Below are 16,672 nucleotides of genomic sequence, written 5' to 3'. Positions count from 1 at the left end.
AAACCATGCGCTCCCTGCATACTTTGAGGACCAGGATCCGGATGCTGTTCTGATGTTCCTGTGACAGGTAGACCTGGCAACCGACTGTGTCTATTATGGCACCCTTGTGTAGGAGTCGGGCCGAGGGACCTGTCTGGCTTTTTTGGAAGTTTACCAAAAACCCATGGTCCTGGAGGACTCTGATCACCAACATTAGGTCCGACTGGGTGGCCGGGAAGGATGACGACTGGATGTCGTCCAGGTAGCATTGGATGCATACCAGCACCAGTCTCAGGCGTGCAGCAAGCACCACCAGGATTTTGGTAAACACACTCGGAGCTGACGACAGGCCGAACGGCAGGGCCCTGTATTGGTAGTGATGGCCCATATAACAGAACCTGAGGAACTGCCGGTGGTTGGGGAGGATGGGGATGTGGAGATAAGCTTCTGTGAGGTCTATGGACATCAGGAAGTCTCCGTTTCTCACGCTTCCCAAGATGGACTGGAGCATCTGCATCTTGAACTTCCAGTTTGCAATGTGGGAATTCAGACCCTTGAGGTCCAGAATCGCCCTCCATCCTCCTGAGGCCTTGGGAACCATAAAGAGGATGGAATAGAATCCCCCACCCCTTTCACCGGTTCTATGGCACTTATGTCCAAAAGATGACGAATGGCCTCTTGCACGAGGCCCTTTTTTACAGGGTTCTTTGATTGGGGGCAAGAAATGAAGCGCCCTGGTAGCCTGGACATGAATTCTAGGGACAGACCGTATTGGACTGTTTGGAGAACCCAGGAGTCTCTGGTGGTGGCCTCCCACTGGTGGAGAAAAAGGGCCAGTCTGCCACCTATGAGAGGGGCAGCCCAAGAGTCACTTGGACCTTCTAAAATGGTGATCCCCACCCGGAAAGGGCCGCTTGCCCTGGGACTGCTGTCTGGATCTGAAACCCGATTTGTCAGACAGGTGGTCCTGTCTGGCCGTGAAGGGGAGGGAAGGTTGAGTGGGGCCTGGACCTGGTCCTGACCAAAAGGACTGTCTGCGGGCAAACGTGTTGGCACGCCTGTCAGCATACTGGCTGAGGTGGGTCAGCATCTTCCGCTTATCCTTATTCTCGGTCAAATAAGGTGCTAGGGCCTCTCCAAACAGCTGACCACCCTGATAAGGGGCTGCGGCCAGATGCTACTTGGATTTGGTGTCAGCTTGCCAATGTTTGAGCCACAGCATTCGTCGTGCTGTGACATTGGAGGCCATGGTCCTGGAGGAGAACCTGGCCGCATGCAGTGTTGCATTGGAGATGTATTTGGATGCAGCAACTAGCTTGCTCAGGTCTTGTTGAGTGCGTACCTCCTCCAGAGGGAGCCTGGCCTATAGTTGGCGAAGCCAGAGGAGAGAGGTCTTAGTGAAGAATGCACAAGTAGCCGCCCTTATTGCCCATGCCACAGCCTGATGAGTCCTGTGGAAGGTTAATTCCCACCTCCTGTCCTCAGCCTTCAGAATCTCGGCCATATCCCCCAACACTGTAGTCGAGGAGAAGAGAGAGGCCAAGGGTTCATCTACCATTGGCACCTCCAGCACGGCAGCCAAGTCTGGTGCTGCACTGAACAGTTTCCTGTCCGTTCCTCCCGGAGGAAGGAATGTGCCAGGTAAGACCCATTGCTTCCAAACCGTGTTCAAGAAGAGAGATGGGCAAGGGACATGGTGTTGATTCACAACGGGCTCAAAGAAGACCGGGTTCGGATCTGAGCTAGGCGAAGGGTCCAACTGAGGGAGCCGATCAGGGCCTATGTTGGCAGTAGTGCTGGCCTTGCAAAGCAGTGGCATGAAAAGGACCAGGTTAAAGAGACCTCCAAATGGCGGAGGGTCTGGGGTGAGGTCCTCCTCCTCCAACCATGGTATATTTGGTTGGTCGTACTCCGTAGAAGATGCCCTACTATAAGAGGATTGGGATGGTGAGGGAGGCCTGTGGTACTCAGGAGCTCCCGCCTGGAGAGGGTAGGATGGGGGAAAGGATACTATTGACTCGGCCCTGGCCAAGGGTAGGACCTGGCTGCAAGAGCCCGGTCAATCGCCTGGGAAATCAGGGCTTGAAGGTTATCCTCAGAAGGAATGGTTTCAGGCTCAGCTACCCTGAGCCCGGCAGCTGTTGCAGTGAAAGTGGCCTCTGGGACTGAATGTGGGACCCACGGGGCCACTGATGGTTGGTGAACGGTGGGACCTTGATCCACCCCAGAAGGGTGTGTGTGGAAATCCCCACCGGTGCCCAGCCCCCTTGAGCAGAGGTCGAGGGCCCCAGAGGAGATCAAAGAACGAGGTCCCTGTCTGTTCCGCCTACGCCCGGGCCTGCCTCTGCGCTTTGGAAAATTCCTTCTCCAAAGCCTGGTGACTCCTGCTGGCCTGCTTCTCTGCCAGTTTCAAAGGCTTCTTTCCGGAGATGGTCTTAGCCTTGTCTTTGATCCTGCCTGCTGCCTCCTGGTTGGAGGATCTGTGCCTTTTTCCGCTAGTGGATGGAGGGATGGTCTCCTTAGGTTGAGGAGCCGTGGATTCCTCCATCCTGATGTGAGTTATCTCAGGTAGTGCTGAGAGGGAACTCTGGCAGAGGATAAATTGGCGGGTTGAGCTAATGCAGTTGGAGCAGGGGAATACTAGGGTTCACCCTGCTCCCCTGGCCACCTGACCGGTAATTGACCCTGGGGGTCCAGTCATGTCTATGGCTGCTGCAAAATCAGGTGAGTGATGACAGCCTGCCTGCTCATAGAGGGCGCTGTGGTGACAAGGCCAGCAAGTTGATGAGTGTCAGCACATTTGCACGTCGGGTGGATCTGCAGAAGCGGCAAGAGCAATCACTTAATGACCGCGATCCAATGCATAGCCCGCTAAATGGTGGCCAGGAGGGAAGCACCAGACTGAGGCCTGTAATTGGGCCCAATGAGCTGTGTAGCCTTTAGAGCACACAAAGGCTGATTGAAGAGGGGAGACTGTATTTCCTGGAGAAGCTAAGGGTTGTAGAGGCCTATAGGGTCCTCCATGCAGTATGCACCGGCCAACCAAAATGGCGGCCGCGGCCTTTTCCAACTCCCCTGATATGGACTTGTGGGAGGGAGCAAGGCCTTGAGGGATTCAGTTGATGCCAGTGAAGCCAGCCGATTAAGGAGGAACACCCCCCACTGGCCTCCCTTCAGATCGTAATGGCGGCAGCCACATAGCCCTCAAAATGGCGGCCGCGATGATGAAGACTGTTTCGCTAGCAAGGAGAACTGTGCGCCACAAAGGGGAGCCTATTTCATGGCTGACCGCCCGATAGTGAATGGCAGGCCGAGTTGGAGTAATCCGGGTCGCACACCCCCAAGGGCAAGCCGATTCAGCGTGGCGGAACTTCACGCGGCTGCCAAAATGGCAGCCACAACTGCCCAGGAAGGCCCCCGCAAGGCCTGAGACCAAAGGAGGTGAGGAGCTGAGCTGCATGCCAATGAACACTTAGATTTGGCTTTTGCGCGGCTGTCCTCCTGGCGGCCTCAACGATCCAATGAGCAAAGAGAAATGGATAAGAGGAGGGGGGTGGCAGCTACTGCACTGATCCCAGCACTGCCTATGTGAAGGGAAGGAGAACGGAAGCCTCCGTTCTACCTTAAAAATGGAAAAGAAAAAGAAAAGGAAAATGGGGAGTTCAAGCCTCCGACAGCCCAGCCGAGGTAGTGCTGATCCCAGCACTACTTAAGAGGCTGTGGAAGGAATGGAGAATTCAGCAATGAAAATCTGATCTACCTGTCTACGCTGGGAGCCAAATTTGCCACGTCTGTCTGGGCTGAAGATCAAGTCAAGACTGGGTGTGTCCTAGTCCAGGACGGGCATGGCAAGTTTGACTGACTTGATCTAATGAGCAGGAAGACAGAGCAAACCGATTGGTGGATACTCCATTTCCTGTGCTGGAGAACGTTTTTGATATATTCTCGCACCCCTTACAAAAGTTCAAAATAACAGCAATAAATTATGCATATACACTATAATTTTGAAAACCCAGGTTTTTGCACCTCCTGGAATATAATCTCACACCCCTGATTGGGAACCCCTTTTCTAGTCTATAGTCAAAGTTTTTATAGTCAAACCTAAGTTTTTAAAACATTCTTTTATCCAATTATTATTATTGAAAGAAGAATCATATGGTAAATCTTATCATATGGTAAAACTTTCAAGAACCTAAAGATAGAGGGAAGAACTCTAAAGCCAATATATAATACACTACTGAGTTTATATAAAGATTACACAATATGAATATGAGAATATAGCCTTGTTGTAGTATTCATTTCACTGATACTATTAGCAATCCAGATGAATTTATTCTTACTTGAGCAAATCTATTGGAATATAATTGGGTATACTAAATACATTAAATCTTTATCTGCATCAATATTGGCTAACGTCCATATCTACTACTACATACTGAATCAAAGGTGTTAGCCTAATCAACAAATGCTATATTAAAACATTCTGTAATACTGCTGATATCTTTTGAAGCAAGGTAAAATAAAGCCAATACTGTGATCAATTGTGATCTGTCCCTTTCCGAAACTATTTGTTCATTTTAATCTTGCCAATCAAGAATGGTAGCTGTGTATCATTGATGTATTGGTGATATGAACTTTCCCATCAGTGTCATACAGATTTTAAATAATACAAAGTTAAGGTGGAACCTTAACAAGATTCCTCTGCACATTTCGACCAAGCAGAAGTATTTCAATACTATTATCTGATAATATTCAAGCACATAGGAGTGAATCTTCTACAAAGCAGCACCGTCATTTCCAGCTCCATCTCTCAAAAATGCCATGGTGTTTCTTAAGGACCCCTGTAGGTTCTCAAGACCCTCTCAGGATTTGCAAAATCAAACTTACTTACCAGATATTGATATTTGCATAAATTTAAAACAATATCACTCTTCTTATTATTTTTGTTTATTAAAATAAGTTTTTATATCTGGAGAAGAACTAGACATAATAGACCACTGTATATACCTTGCCAACAGATCTCAATGGAAGGTGATACAAAAAGGGAATCTGAACGGTGTGTTAAATGTGGTTGGCAGGCATTTGGCAAGTTAAGCATAATTTTTAAGAACAAACTCCCCCTATGCCCAAAAAGTTTTCAATCAGTGTGTGTTACTTGTTCTAACATATGCAAGAGAACATGGACACTAACCTCACAATCAATACAAAAGCTACGAGTGGCACAAACAGCCATGGAAAGATACATGCTCAGCATCACAAGATAGAAAGACCTGCACATGGATAGAGAACAAATGATACCATCAAAAGAGTAAAAGAATGGAAATGGAAATGAGTTGGTCACATAGCAAGAAGAACTGTTGGCAGGTGGACTAAGGCAGTCATCGGATTCCACTTAATAAAAAGTGTCCACAAAAGAAACCTAAATAAGATGGAGTGACAACATCAGCAAGTATTGTGGGCCCAACTGGTAAAAGAAATCTCAAGATCATATTGGTTGGAAACATACAAAAGAGATCTTCATCCTGCAGTGGATAGACAATGGTTAGAATGGTGGTGATGATAAATAATTCAAGGTTTTCCTCCTCTTACTTTCCCACAACAACAATCCTGTGAGGTGGATCGAATTGAGAGAATGTGATTGGCACAAAGTCACCCAGCTGGCTTTCATACCTAAGGTAGAACTACAACTCAGTCTTCTAGTTCCAAATCTGGTGCCTTAACCACTAAACCTATCAGAAAATAATTCAATATTCTAGAGCTAATAATTAATTCTGTTGATATACCAGCTTTCCCCAGATTGAGTACATCTGAACCCCAATAAGTCTAAAATGTACCAAATATCAGTCTTTCCAAGACAATAGAATTATAGAAGTTTTTTCTACATCTAGCTCACCATTACCCATCTAACACAGAAATACTAATAAAAATCTAGCTTGAGTTTTTGAAGCTAAATATTAATTGGAACAGGATTATCATAAAGTCCCAAATCAGTATCAACAGGATCGCCTCAGTATGCTGAAATCTCTCCAAACAAGGTGAAGTCATTTAAACTATCATCTAGCCTAGTTCATGAGACAGGTAGATGCCAACAAAGTTCCATTTTGTCTTGAATATTCAGTTTCAGATGCCCATATTCAAAACATGAAGGCTGTTGATGTTTCTTCCTTTCAGTTCTACTTGTTGCCAACTGTTTATTTAAAAGCCCCAGGTTAAAAAGGATGGCAATCTCTCTTCTTGCCTTGGTCTTTATAAAAGAAATCATGTCAACAGGCTATGCAGGATTCAGACGAGTGAATGGGAAAAATCTGCTGGTGGGATCCAGCAACAGAATTGTTAAGGCAGAGGAGCATTCACCAAACTGGGCAATAACCAATGCCTTGTAACACTTTATTTTCCTAGCTGCCTACCCATCACTACAAGCTTTTTTTGCTGTCTAAGACAATGATCCCTTTTGCTAAACAGTTGCCTTTTAATATGTATTTTAACGAGTTACTTCTGCTTTTCAGACTCCACTTTTATGCCATTCTTCAACAAAGTGACTAAACTAATAGACCAGGAAAATGCAGTGGACATAGTATACTTAGACTTCAGTAAGGCATTTGATAAAGTAGACCACAATCTACTCCTTGTAAACTAGAAAAAGCTGGAATAGACAACATCACCACCAGATGGATCTGAAGCTGGCTGGCAAACTGTACTCAAAAAATAGTCGTCAACTGCACTACATCCACATGGAGAGAAGTATAAGCAGTGGGGTGCCACAAGGTTCCATCTTAGGTCCAGTACTCTCCAATATCTTCATCAATGACTTAGATGAGAGAATTCAAGGGGAACTCATCAAATTTGCAGATGACACCAAACTGACAGGAGTAGCCAACACCCCAGAAGACAAACTCAGGATCCAAAAAGATCTTGACAAACTTGAACAATGGGCCCTATCCAACAAAATAAAGTTTCAATGTGGAGAAAAGCAAAGTTTTACATTTAGGTAGGAAAAATCAAAGGTACAAGTACAGATTGGGCAAGACCTGGCTTAAAAACAGTAACTATGAGAGGGACCTTAGAGTCCTAGTGGACAATCACTTAACCATGAGCCAGCAATGTGCAGCAGCAGCCAAAAAAGCCTATATAATCCTGATTTGTATAAACAGAGGCATAGAATCAAGTTCACGTGAGGTATTAGTACCACTTTATAAAACCCTAGTAAGACCACACCTGGAATACTCAGCCAATTTTGGTCATCATATCACAAAAAAGATGTTGAGAGCTTGGAAAAAAAATCAGAAAAAAGCAACTAAGATGATCAAAGACCTGGAGACTAAAACATATGAAGAAAGGCTGCAGGACTTGGGTTTGGCCAGTCTAAAGAAAAGAAGAAATAGGGGAGACATGATGTCAGAATCCATTTCTTTGGTGGGGGGCATTTTTCGTTTCTTTTTCTCTTCTATGAGTTCTGCCATACTCCTGGGGGAGGGGGGAGACCTTTTAGGGATTGTATATGTATTGCCCTTTTGCTTAGCTGCTACAATGTATCCTCTCTGTTTCCTCTATCTGCTTGCTCTTTGAACTATTCTCCCCTTGATGTCAATCTGGGGTGAGAAAGGAATGTGACTCGGGCCATCTGTCTTATCTCTTGCTACGGAAGAGAAGGTGCGAAGACTCAGTGTTTTCAGAGCCTTGGGAATGGGTGTCTTTTCAGCCTCGTTTCCATAGCGGACTTAACACCTGGGGATTGGCTCATTTGAACTGACCGAATGAACTGTTGGGGTGGGGGTTGCTTTTTGCTCCTTTAACCGATTGATTTGAGCAGGAAACCCTCAGATCTTGCCTGCTGTCAACTTCTCCTAATAAAAGTTCCTTTTGGGATGAATCTGTTCCAAGAGTTCTGCTTTCTTGGAAAGAGGTTTTGAAGTAGGTCCTTACACATGATAGCAGTATTCCAGTATTTGAGGGGCTGACACAAAGAAGAGGGAGTCACATTATTCACCAAAGCACCAGAGGGCAGGACAAGAAACAATGGTTGGAAACTGATCAAATAGAGAAGCAACCTAGAATTAAGGAGAAACTTCCTGACAGTGAGGACAATTAACCAGTGGAACAGTCTGCCTCCAGAAATCATTGGCACCCCAACACTGGAGATTTTTAAGAAGAGGCTAGACAGTCACTTGTCTGAGATGGTATAGGTTCTCTTGCTTGAGCAGGGGGCTGGACTAGAAGACCTCCAAGATCCCTTCCAGTTCTGTTCTATTCTATTCTAATTCTAATTCTAATTCTACATGGTTTTACACACTAATTTCAGTCTTGTTTTACTGTTTTCTGGCTTTATGTTTTGCCTAGTTGTGCTTTACAGCTAACATTATCCTTATTGGATTGGTTACATATGGTTTTGTACTGATTGTAATAAAACAGCTATCTTTCCATCCATCCAATCAATAAAATCTGGCCTCTTTTTAGAATACTTCCTTTAACTTTAAAGATGCTGTACCTAATAAAGGAAGATGTGCAGTACAGCACCTCCTCATTCTAAGTGCTTCAATCTAGATAGAAATGAATATAAGTCTATGGTAATAGAATGACAGATTTACTTATGCTGATCAAATGTTTGGGAAATTTACAGATTTGCTACTTAACGTCTAATCAGTATTCTGGGAAAATAGTATTTTCTCATATTGCCTTCATTTGACTGTGACACACGCAACTGTATGTCCATTTGTACTCAATCTTGCTATGTGAAAATATTTTAAAATTTTGTCTGTCACATTTTATTACCAAGTTTTCAAAATAAGATAAAATAATCTTTATTGTCATTTTTTGCTGTGAGCACATTGGCCCACATTAAAAATGAAATTCTGTTGTTGCCTACTCTCAAAAGAAAGTATATATCTACCCATACACATACATAACCCACATACATACATACATACATATATATATTAATGTCCATTTTGAATAGATGTAGCTTACAAAACATAAAAGCCCCAACCTTCTAAAAAACAGCATATTTCAAGTGATTTTTGAAATAGTCACTGGTAAGGAAATTTTGGAGAGTGAGTATGTAAACCCACAGTGATATAATTTACTAGAGATTAGAGCTACATAATATAGAATTGAAAAGACCAGCCCTTTCTTGCACTTCAGAAAAGTGATACATCCATCACTAAGGATTCATTCATTTCCCAGAAGCTTTCCTATCCCATTTCTGATACTTCTTCAGGTCCCTTGGAAGAAGTCAAAATGCATACAGTCATCAAGCTTTCAAGCCTCAATGACTGTATGCATTTTCAGGCCTATAACCAAACACTTCAGCATGGCTCATTAGCCATCATCCTAATAACAGGGTTAATCCATTCCCAGATATTATTTTTCCAGTCCTGGAGTTCTCATTCTATTTCCAGGTCTGCCCTAATGATCACCGGAGCCTTCAGGCTACATCTTTCTAGCCTGTCCTAAGTATTTCTCATTGTTTATCCATTTCACTGGACAAGTATCTAATGCTCAAACAGTATTTTTATCAAGATATTTACATAAATATCACGTAAATAAACAGTAACAAAAATGTTTCCATTTCCGGATCTGAAGCAATCCTAACCTTTTCTACCTACCATTAATTTCCTTCCTTCTAGGAAGGAAACAGTGTAGCCTGCGCTGCCTTCTGCGGAACCCAATCATGCCAATAGTAGACCTAACTCCTCCCTTGATTTCCTACGGGCCTCCGGAGAGCTCCCGAGGTTTTCAAAGGGTGTTGCATAGCTGAAAGGAAGATCAGGTCCTGCCACAGGACTCCGAAGAGAGGGAAGATGGCAACGTCTTTTGCTGTAAGAAGCAGGGCTGCGGAAGCCTCGGAAAAGGAGATTTGAGGGGAAAGCCCTGCTGGTACGAACCGAGAGAGGCTTAACGCGGAGCTGTGCACTCGGAGAACGAGCAGAAGTTGAACCCGGAATATTTCGGAATATGTGGGGCTGCGAAGAGGGGCCAGACCCTCCCCGCCCCCCAAGCCCACGAGATTGGAGGGCCTCTCGCGTAGCCACCCCCTGCTGCGACCCTGGCCACAGGGACTCACCGACGGAGTACAGGGTGGGCTCAGCAGCTGCAACCCCACCGAGGGGACCATCCTCCTCCGAGGAGGCCTCTCTGCTCCCGTATCCCTATGTGCACTCATACAAAATCCCACCCACCCCTCCCTGAACAGCCAATGGACGACCGATTCCCCTCCCACTTCTGTCAATCAGCGATCCAGAACAAGGCCACCGAGCATGGAGAAAGGAGAGGCCGGCCCACGAGCGCTTCATTGGCTGAAGTGCCAGCCAATGAGCGCCCCAAAGGTTTGAGATTGACGTTCAATGGGTTAGATTGAGAAGAAATCGGAACTGCCTTGGAGGCAGCGCGCTGTGAGATGCGGAGCAAGAAGGCGAGAGGTTCGGAGCATTTCGGAAAGGCGACAGTCGAGGGAGCGCAATCCTGTTTGGAAGTCAGTCCAGATTCGTTTTCTCTGCCATTTTTTGTCTGTCCCCGGGTATTACACAGCAGATATCTGACTTGATTCATACCATTCTCAAAGACTGTGTTTCTCAACCTCAGCAATTTTAAGATGTATGGACTTCGACTCCCAGAAATCCCTAGCAAGCATAGAATTCTGGGAATTGAAGTCCATACTTTTATTTACTGGTATTTGTTTATTAAGAATTTTCACAAAGTAAAAGACAAAGGAAAATCAGAAAAGTGGAAGAAAAGGGAAAAAAGTTAATATATAAGTGAATTCTGACCTTTTCAACACATTACAATTTTATTGGCCCTCCTCAATTATTGTTTTTATTTTAACCCTTCACCTCCCTCATTTAATCTGCATTTTTCTTAATATTCAAATCCATGTCATTTTATTTTTTCTTCTGTTAGAAAAATGTCCATATAACGTTTTTAATCTTTCAAAATGTTTTTGTTGTTTGTTCTCTGACTAAACAGGCCAGTTTCATTATGTTTGCAAATTCTGATATTTCCCCACTGAGAATTTTTATTATTCTTCCATCACTGAAGTTCTGCTCTAAGACAAAATGTGGTCTGGTTGCTAGGAGCTTAGCTCTTGTGGTTGTAAAGTATGCAAAATCTCAGCCCAAAGAATGCTTGAATTTTGATACTACATGCTACGGTAAATACGAGGATGTCAAGAATGAAACTTTGGCAGCTACGTGCCTCTTTGTTTCAACTTGCCATTAGAGTAAGGGGAAGGAGGTGTTGCTTTAGAATTGGTTAGATGGAGAAATGAAACCTCTATGATTCTGCTGAAGACTGTGAGAGCCTGAAACCTTTCCAAGGACACTGCAGCAGTTGTGAAGAGGGAGCAGATGGTTCCCATAACAAAGTGAAATTGTTTATATCAGCGGTTCTCAACTTGTGGGTCACGACCCCATTTGGGATCGATTGACCATTTCACGGGGGTCGCCAAACAATGCGATCCGCCATTTTTTTTTGTCAGCCGGCGCAGGGGGCGGCGCCGCGCATGCGCGCCGCCTGCTTATGTCCAGGGTCGCCGTATAAAAAGGTTGAGAACCACTGGTTTATATGAACTACGTGAGAGGGTAGGGGTTTGGCTGGAGAAATTATTGTTTAATTCTATGAATGGTGTCTAGGAACCTCAGAGTTAGTTTTGTTTTGACATTACCATACCATGTATTTAATAAACAGTAGGATTTTCAGAACTGGAATGAACCTGGAGTTTTATTTGAATTCTCGAACTGTAAGTTGACATTAAACTAACTTTCTCTAGCAGCCTAACTGGGCCATTGTGAGGTCTGCAATGGACAAGAAGACAGATGGAGGGGTACAACAGGAAGAAGGTCCCCTCCTGCGGTCGTCGACTATAACCCAAAAGGAGTGACAGACTCATTGATAGGGACTCATCCGAAGCAGAAAGCTGGATCGATAGAGTCACCACTTACTGCTGAAAGAGGAAGGCCCACGGAGGCTCCTTGCCCGACACCAAGAACTATTGGGTGAGTGGCCTCAGGAAGGCATCAAAAGCTGAATTTCCTCTGACTTTATTAGGGGCTTGCCAACAAAGGGAACCAAGAGGGCAGCAGAATGGGGAGAGCTGGTGGAGTGGAGGCTTCCTGTGACAGCTTGTAGCTGGAGCAATTGCAAGAGAAGTTCAGGGGATTGGAGGTTTGAGGAGCTGCCTCACCAAAGTGGTTAGTTGTGGGTTCCACTCATCCACTTGCTACACCATCTCCACCCTCCCGACAGAGGTGGCTTTGGGCTGGTCTGGAACATCAGAGGCTGCACAGCAGAGGTTGCTGTGAGACCGTATTCTAGCAATTGCTATCCTGACAAGTTTTGGGACACCACCTGGCTGTCGGGCAGCCTACAGGAGAGAGACTCAGGCAACATCACAGGGAGCTGACCTACCACTTTGATATGTACTGGTACTAGAGGATCAACAGCCTCATCCTTTTAAAGTCATGTTTGACAGCCGACCGGAAAAGTTGGCTTACATTCTGACCCAGGTGTGAAATTACTTAGAAAGATTTGGAGGAAGACATCCTGATGACAGATTACGTGTGAATGCTATTTCCATGAGCCTGGAAGGGGATGCAGTGGGGTGGTTGGTGTCCTTATATGATGAGGCAGCCCCAGAGCTCCATGATGTGGATGCCTTCATGAAAGAAGATTTGAAGATCCCATCGAGGCAAGGAAGGCAGATGTGAGAATCCAGACGATCAAGCAAGGGATGTGACCAGTTGCTGAATATATTAGGGAATTTCGTAGCTTAGTGTCTTGTGTAAGAGGGTGGCCTGAGCATATGTTGATCTACCACTTCCGAGATGGATTAAACAACTGTATTACTATTGTCTACTCAGAGAGGTGCCCAATCTCCTGAGAGATTGGTACCAGTTGGTTACCAACATGGAGTTAGATATGATAGGTTACTGACATCACACTAATCAAGATAACTAATCTTGTCGTGCAGCTGAGAGGCACCTGGCTGGCCAAGAAAGCAAGCAGACTGTTCCAGAGACCAGAAGGGAGAGATCTGGGTATGGGAGCGTGTTTCCAGTGTGGAAAAGAGGGGCATCAAGCCACAGATTGCCCTACATCACACCCAATGTCAGCACGTCAAGCTCCAAGCAAGTTTAGGACAAAGATGTTGGTACCAAAGTCCAAAGAAAAAACAAAAATCACTCAACAGGTCATGGAGATCTCTTCCCCATCCAGTGAAGGGGAGGATGATCCAATGGTAAGTGGCCCTATTTCTCCAATGACTACCAGGATAGAACTGTGCACTCCTCGGGATTTATGGCGACTTCTCTGCCGGGACATTTTTAAGGGCTTTTAAGAAAAAGGATTTAACCTTCCAAGACGGATTGCCCTGGTGGGCCTCCCCCCTCTCCTAAACGACGACAGCTCCAAAGCCGGCTTCGTAGTTCTTGACTACGAGGAGAACTCGACGGGAGGAAAGGGAATTAACGCATAAGCAAAGCATTCCAGTCTGAGGATCCATGAGGGTGACAGTCAGGTCTTAAATCAACAAAGGAGTCTGGAAAACGCCTGCAGGCAAGTATTGTAAAACGGGGGAAACCTGATCCCTTTTGGATCGGAAGAGGGGACTGATCACCCCCTGAGAAGGCAAAGGTGGCGTCCTTAAGCCTTCAATAGGCAGGATTGTGTGGGAGGTTAAACCATTGTAGCTCATGCTTGAGTGATCAATGGTAGTGTATTAGAGAGATGGGTGGGAAAAATCAAAGGAGAGCGTTGACCAGACGCCACTCCAGTGCATGTTAAAGAATTTCAAAAAGGTTTTTTTTTAGGGATTATGGAGATCCAAAACCAAATCCAGCCATGTTAAAAAGATTATGTGAATCTGAGTGGACTGCCCTGGGCATAGGGTGGCCAAAAATGGGATCGGCGAATCCCGAACTTGTTGCATGGGTTCATCAAATTGTGACTGGAAATGGTTATTGGGACCAGTACCCCTATATTGACCAATGGAAAATCAACATTGCACAGAGCCCAGATGGTTAGCAAAATGTCAGATAGAGTGTGCAAAGATATATTTGGCAAGCCAAAAAGCCAAGACTCAAACAAAAGCTAAGATTTTCAGCCAGGAAGATAGGGAGGAAATTGCCAGACCATCCCCCTATGTTCCTAGAAGAGAAGAAGGGAGAATAAATCAGCAAATTCCACTCCCTCTGCCTGAAAGAGAAGCCCAATTTCAGCCAGAAGCCGATGAGGAAGGAAAATTAGCAACAGCTGGATCCCTTCAAGAGACAGATAAAAGCTTGAATAACTTTGAAGAAAACAAAACTGTTTCTAGCCGAATCAGAAGCAAGTTAGAAATGAAAACAGAAGAAAATATAGCCCCTCTAAGAGAGGTGTTGGTCTCTGGACCAGATAACACTATTATTTCAATGCTACAATATGTTCCGTAACCGTGACAGGGAGGAGGAAACCAAATCAGATCAAAAAGAAAAAAAGAAAGTTGAAATGTTAGCCGTGGCATTGGGAGGAACATGCCTAGGACCCAATCAGTGTGCCATCTGTAAACAAGAAGGACACTGGCAAAGGGAGTGCCCCCAGAGGAATGGCCAACCCAGGGGACAATCTCGCCAGTATGGAAGAGGAAGGAAGAGGATTTAGAGGGACTTTCCAGAGAGGCTTCAGAAAGAGCTTCAAAGGAAGAGGGCATCCAGTTTATCCCAATCAGACAGAGGAAAGAGAAGAAAACATGATCGGCTTAGCTGACATGGAATGGGAAGACTGAAGAGGACAGGGTTCTATCGCCCCACCCCCAGAGCCCATTGTTAAAATAAGGGTGGGAGGACAGGTTGTCCCGATGCTAGTTGACACGGGAGCCACCAGATCTGTCCTAAATAAATCCATTGGCAAGCAATCAAATCCTTGTGGTAGCCTATATTTAAAAATTCGCCAACGTGCTTTAGTCAAGCCCTAGCCCAAGATCTTGCTTATCTGAAGTTATTCAGACAAGAGGATTGTTGCCTTCAATATGTCGATGATGTCTTAGTAACTGGCCAAAGCAGGGAGGATTGCTTTGAAAACACGTCCAGACTGCTCCAATTGTTACAAGACTGTGGTTATAGAGCATCCAAAAAGAAAGCACAATTAGTTCAAGAGACTGTAATGTATTTAGGCTATGAACTTTCACAAGGACAAAGAACTTTGGGCCCCCAGAGAAAGCAAGCTGTGTTACAGATTCCCATCCCACAAACAAAACAGGAAGTTAGAGCCTTTTTGGGAATTACAGGCTTCTGTAGAATTTGGATTCCTAACTTCGCTCTCACAGCTAAACCATTGTACCAAGTTTTAAGGGGACCAGAAAAAGAACCTCTTTTGTGGCAAGAGGAACAAACCCAAGCAATGAGACAATTGCAACAGGCTCTCACCACAGCCCCCGCCCTAGGACTACCTGATATATCTAAGCCATTTTCACTTTATGTGGATGTAAGACAAAATGTAGCTTTAGGGGTCCTTACCCAAAAGCAGGGAAGTTGGAACCTCCCTGTCGCTTATCTGTCAAAACACCTGGACATTTCTTCACAAGGCTAGCCCCAACGTTTAAAAATTCTAGCAGCAGTTATGCTATTACTACAGGAGGCAAACAAGTTAACCTTTTCAGCTCCAGTGACTGTTTATACTAGTCATGCCTTGCAGACAATCATTGACAATAAAGGACATTTATGGATAAGTAATCAACGAATGCATAAAATACAGGCTCTTTTATTAGAAAATCCACAAGTTACACTGCAACAATGTTCAACTTTAAACCCAGCAACTCTAATGCCAATTCCTGATTCAACCAAACCTGTTCATAACTGCATGCAAACAATAGAACTACAATATTCTTGCAGACCTGACCTTACAGACCAACCCTTGCATAATCCAGACTATCAATGGTTTACTGGTGGTTCTAGCTTTATGGATAAAGGATGTAGATACTCTGGTTACGCAATAGTTTCTCAAACTTCTACTGTTGAGTCAGCATAGTTGCCTAGTTAAGCCAGGAGATAGAGTGTGGGTAAAGCACTGGAAATCAGATCCCTTGAGCCCAAGATGGAAAGGACCGTATACTGTTGTCATGTGTTCTCCTTTGGCAGTGAAAACCTTGGAAGGAAAGTCTTGGATCCATTGGAGTAGAGTGAAAGCGGCAGCACCTGCAGATCTGGTGACCTACAAGGTGGACAAGACTGACAAGCCTTTGGTGTTGAAATTTACAAGAAATACAGCAACAGGTTCCCAAGACATGGTGTGATCAACAACCTTGCTGAGACACCCCAGGAAGCTGTCTCTCTACGCACAGTGGAAGATATGAGGATTCTACAGCTCATAATATTTGTTAATTATTTAATTATTTAATTTGTTAATTATTTAACACACATTCCTACACAAATCAGTACAATGGCTACACGAGAGGTCATAATGCAGAAACCCTCTAATAAAGAATTATTGAGTAGCACACACCAAGAAAGAGCAGAAACACAGGGAAACCAAGGTTGTCAAAACTGTATCAAAACTACAAAACAAGGAAATCAGATAACCAAGACTTTGATTTACCATACAGTTAAACCAGAAGGGTGTCAAGATAGTTCTCCTGACTCTTGTACATACAATAGAACTACATATAAATTTTGTAGAAAAGGTGTCCAATATCAGTGTTATAACCTGAAGTCTGATCCTGATCGTTGGG

General features: G+C 44.6%; 1 protein-coding gene and 1 long non-coding RNA gene across 2 annotated transcripts in view; one reads left to right on the top strand and one right to left on the bottom strand.

Annotated features, from left to right (window-relative positions):
- The window catches only part of USF3 (upstream transcription factor family member 3), a 53,745-nt gene extending 43,606 nt beyond the window's left edge, over positions 1 to 10,139 (bottom strand). The window contains exon 1 of the mRNA XM_039366624.1: positions 10,040 to 10,139. Within this exon, the coding sequence (XP_039222558.1) occupies positions 10,040 to 10,138 (99 nt within the window). The 5' untranslated portion in view covers position 10,139. The remainder of the gene's footprint in view (positions 1 to 10,039) is intronic.
- Positions 10,140 to 10,222: 83 nt separating this feature from the next.
- On the top strand, positions 10,223 to 13,610 carry LOC120318699. The gene is made up of 3 exons (XR_005559570.1): positions 10,223 to 10,447; positions 11,741 to 11,966; positions 12,941 to 13,610. It is a non-coding gene; the product is annotated as an uncharacterized LOC120318699 (long non-coding RNA).
- Positions 13,611 to 16,672: the final 3,062 nt, after the last annotated feature.

The sequence above is a fragment of the Crotalus tigris genome, unplaced genomic scaffold (assembly GCF_016545835.1).
Source record: "Crotalus tigris isolate CLP2741 ecotype Arizona unplaced genomic scaffold, ASM1654583v1 scf7180000020347.5012614909:4044961, whole genome shotgun sequence".
Classification (NCBI taxonomy): domain Eukaryota; kingdom Metazoa; phylum Chordata; class Lepidosauria; order Squamata; family Viperidae; genus Crotalus; species Crotalus tigris.
Note: the sequence above shows the minus strand (reverse complement) of the source record. Positions and strands in the feature narration are given on the sequence as shown.